The 4,307-nt window shown below is 39.9% G+C and overlaps 1 protein-coding gene across 1 annotated transcript; it reads left to right on the forward strand.

Moving 5' to 3' along the window:
- Positions 1–276: 276 nt before the first annotated feature.
- Positions 277–3,683, forward strand: LOC125040355 (glycine-rich cell wall structural protein 1-like). Its single transcript, XM_047634909.1, has 7 exons — positions 277–345; positions 666–741; positions 850–1,075; positions 2,764–2,902; positions 3,119–3,185; positions 3,294–3,509; positions 3,586–3,683. The coding sequence occupies exons 1-7, from the start codon at positions 277–279 to the stop codon at positions 3,681–3,683; spliced, it is 891 nt and encodes a 296-aa protein (XP_047490865.1).
- The last annotated feature ends 624 nt before the right edge of the window (positions 3,684–4,307 follow it).

The following is a 4,307-nucleotide window of genomic DNA, read 5'->3' on the forward strand; positions in this document are numbered from 1 at the left end:
AAACAATACCTATCATAAATCCGTACTTTATAATGTGGTATGCAGTTTAATATCTGAAAATCCGATTCATAAAACAATATGGAATATCTAATAAAACGGGATGTAGCAAGATACTTAATGTCTAGGGGAGATCCAGTGAAGGAAAATCATCTGATTAGAGGTCTAGTCTTATTCGAAACGATACGATCAACGTTTCCTCTCTCTCACATTGCGGTCTGATGTTTATGTTGGCAATAAATCGACATTCAAAACCTAGTCATCCATCTTTTTTGCAGCATGAAGGACAAGAGTAAGCTTCAGGAAAGGTGTAGATTAAGGTTAGTTGGCATCCCCGAGGAGAGGGGAGTATAAAGGTATCGCTGTGTCGAGATGTAGTCAGCTTGAAGAGGTTTGGCCTCAAAACATGAACATTTATGTAAGTTTCTATTCTGTCACAGTAAAAATGGCAATTGAAAATTGATGGATAGGTAGATGGTGGACACACAGAAAGTGAAATGTTCTTAGATGCTAGTGTATGCAATATAGAGATAGATGAATAGATGTAGATATGAATATAGATATACCAATTTTTCCCATGTGTGCGTACATGCATTATTTGCATATGCGCTTGTGCACGTTATTCTGGGTGACCATAAGGTAGACAATATACCTTTTCCTCTCAACAGATTGCACTGGCGTTCGTGGCCACCATAAGCGTGGCAGCGGCTGCTCCTGGTGGTTGCTGTGGAGGAGGTGGAAGCGGTGGTGGAGGTGGAGGTGGTAATGGATATGGAGGTGGAGGCGGAGGTAGCTTTGGTGGGGGAGGGGGATCAGGAGGCGGCAGCGTAGTGAGAGCTCGTCTCGTCGCAGCTCGCACCTTTTCAAGCGGCGGAGGCGGTGGAGGTGGACGCGGCGGAGGTGGTGGAGGTGGATATGGTGGAGGAGGTGGAGGCGGCTCCAGAGGCCCCAGCGTGGTCCGGGCTCAGCTGGTTGGTGTGGGTTCCTTGCCAAGCAGCGGCGGAGGCGGCGGTGGAGGCGCAGGTGGATATGGCGGCGGAGGTGGAGGTAGAGGAGGCTACGGTGGAGGCGGCGGTTGGTAATGTGGCTACGTGACAACACTCAACCCAAGAAGATAGAAGGATACAAATAAAATACGAAAATGGATACATTTTCTTTGAATTCTCCCAAACCTTTCTCCCATGTGATATACTCGTACACGACCTTAATGTAATCAGAATTGATTTTGTCTAGATCTTACGGTACATGATTTGGGTTTATAAAGGTGGATCTTACGATCTTTCGATATAAATCTTACGTTATTTTGGGTTATAAAAAGGATTTAGGATAACTGACAATAAACGGGGAGATATCAAGGGTAATTTTAAATTGATAGAATAGGAAATTAATTAGATAGATAAGAGTAGAAACAATTAAAGCCGTACATTGCACTTTCCAAGAGCTTTTCGAAGTAAAGCTAAAGTTATATAAATAAACATTCTGTATTTCATTATACTATATCTAGTTTCATCATAATATGCGATACATAAAACAATAGGAAATGTTCGGTAAAGCGAGATGTGTCAAGATATTTACTCTATAAGGAAGATAAAATGTATAAATTGAATAAAACTGAAAAAGAAAATTATAATAATACCATCAGGAGTAAAACAAAACAAAAAAAAAACTAAAAACAGGAAGGGAACTAAAATGTTGTTTTATGATAGCTACACATTTTATAATTATTACATTTTAAAAGGCTCGTGTCTATGATAGATAATTCCAACTAAAGTTTTTATTTTTCCTTTTATTTTTATTTTTTCTTATAATACGCTACTCCAGTCAGTTTTATCAGTTACAGTTTTCAATTATAATCATCTATATAACTGAAATCCATCATCGATTCCCTATCATTATCAAAATTAATTAATTATATATCTAGATATTGTTTATGAAAATTCATATTATTTTTAGATAATGCAATATATCTATTGATAGACAGAAAAAAAAAAAAAAAGAAAGGTAGATATAGATGTCTATATAGACAGATTGATAGAAAGTTTGACGGGTAGCAAGGTAGGTGGGTAAGTAGTAGGTAGCTATACATACAAGTATAAAGGCAATTCTAAACAAAAGTACAAACACAGTAGTATAAGTACACGAATTATATGAAACACAGCGATAATAGAAAAACAAGAGCTGGCACGTTCCGAGTGAGAAATTGATTCCTCATTAGTCGAGAAAACCGAAATGGATGATCCACTGCAGAAAAATCACCTGATGAGAAGGCTCGTCTGATTCGAAATGTTATGATCAACGATTTCTTCCTTCCCATGTCTCTGTCATACTTCATGTGTAAATAGGTAGATATGTACGTAACTCTGTAGACATTTCAATACTTATGTGTTATTGTTCTTATTACCCTTATTTTGCATGTACATGAGTACATGTGTAACATTATGTACATCAGCATCAAATCTTGCTACACTAAGCCAGTGCATATTTTCATGTCTGTCTTGATTTCTCATATCGCTGTCTGATTTTTAATCTTAGAAGGGTAACCCTGGATCGCGGTGGCTCTGAAGGCAATCCTAGGTCATACAATATTAAGAATATGACTGAATATGGAAAAAGTAGAAACCTAAATTGAAGCTATATTTATATTGTAGGCTTTATGGGAGTAAAGGGCTGAGGCTAAGTATTTAAACCGGACGGTTGTGGATCCGCACGGACCCAGGGTGAATCAACATTTAAAACCTAGTCATTCATCTTTTCTTTTATATGAAGGACTTCAGAAGAAAGTTTCGGCACAAAAAGTACAGATAAAGGGTACCTGGCATCCCTTTATACATGGAGTATAAAGGGATCGCCGACTCGAGATGCAGTCAGTGTGCAGAGGGAAAGAACTCAGAACATGAAGATTTACGTAAGTGGCCATTTTGTTATGGTAAAAAAAGGCAGTTGTAAAAGGATAGATAGCTCGATGGTGGATATACAGACAGTGAAATAGATATAAATATGAATATATATACAAATTTATAGCATATATGCACACATGCTTTATCTGCATTTACAAGTACCTGTACCTGAGTGCATATTATTCTGTGTGAGCATATTTTCCATATATGTTACCCTTCAACAGATTGCACTGGCGTTCGTGGCCGCCATGAGCGTGGTAGCTGCTGCTCCTGGTGGTTGCTGTGGTGGAGGTGGAGGCGGGGGAGGGGGTGGTGGATATGGAGGTGGAGGCGGAGGTAGCTTTGGTGGAGGAGGGGGATCAGGAGGCGGCAGCGTAGTGAGAGCTCGTCTCGTTGCAGCTCGCACTTTTTCAAGCGGCGGAGGCGGTGGAGGTGGACGCGGCGGAGGTGGTGGAGGTGGATATGGTGGAGGAGGTGGAGGCGGCTCCAGAGGCCCCAGCGTGGTCCGGGCTCAGCTGGTTGGTGTGGGCTCTTTCTCAAGCAGCGGCGGAGGCGGCGGTGGAGGCGCAGGTGGATACGGCAGCGGAGGTGGAGGAGGCTACGGCGGAGGCGGTGGTTGGTAATGACAAGATTCAATCCATGATTGAATAATATCAGTAAATTTACGAAAATGAATAACAATTTTCTGTAGCCTTCTATGACTTTCCATACAAGAGGTTCTTAACTTGGATCCCTGGACCCCAGTTTAAGAACTATGCAACCCTCTCTCAATCAACGGATTACCATTGAAAGAAATAAGAGAAAATGCATCATGCAAACAACAACCTTCTCATTGAAATAAAGTAGTGAGATAGTAGATGAAGCAGTAGTAGTAGTAATAATAGATGTAGTAGTACTATGGTAGTAGTAGTAGTAGATGGAGTTGTACTAGAAAACGTAGTAGTTGTAGCAGCTGTAGCAATGATAGTAGTAGTTGTTGTAGTAGAAAAGTAGTAATAGTATAAAAAACTAAAAAAAAAAACTAGTAGTAGTAGCAGTTGGTAGTAGCAATATGATATTACACATGGTTTAGTTTGATTCCATTTAGTACAATGGTTATTCTTGGTGAAACATGCTGTCTGTTTAATTGATTCTAAATCCTCCCCCTGTGCAAGGAAAGGCCGGGGTTACTATCCACTAGCGGCGTGGGATTTGATCGCGGGTTAACGCTTGTAGTAGTAATAATAATAGTAGTAGTAGTTAATAATAGTAGTAGCGGTATTTATAGTAGCAGTAGTAGTAAAGAACATAGTAGCAGTAGAAAACATAGTAGCAGAAAATGTAGTAATATTGATAGTGATAATAGTAGGAGTAGCAGTAACAGTGGTTGTTATATCGTTGCAGTAGAAAACGTAGTGATAGTAGTAGTAGAAC

The sequence above is a fragment of the Penaeus chinensis genome, chromosome 29 (genome assembly GCF_019202785.1).
Source record: "Penaeus chinensis breed Huanghai No. 1 chromosome 29, ASM1920278v2, whole genome shotgun sequence".
In the NCBI taxonomy this organism is placed as follows: Eukaryota; Metazoa; Arthropoda; class Malacostraca; order Decapoda; family Penaeidae; genus Penaeus; species Penaeus chinensis.

Excerpts from the sequence above, each read along its gene's own strand:
- LOC125040355 (XM_047634909.1), top strand. The coding sequence starts at position 277 with ATGAAGGACAAGAGTAAGCTTCAGGAAAGGTGTAGATTAAGGTTAGTT. Across the intron at positions 346-665 it reads GCATCCCCGAGGAGAGGGGA|ATTGCACTGGCGTTCGTGGC; the intron begins GTATAAAGGTAT and ends TCCTCTCAACAG. Across the intron at positions 2,903-3,118 it reads CTCAGAACATGAAGATTTAC|ATTGCACTGGCGTTCGTGGC; the intron begins GTAAGTGGCCAT and ends ACCCTTCAACAG.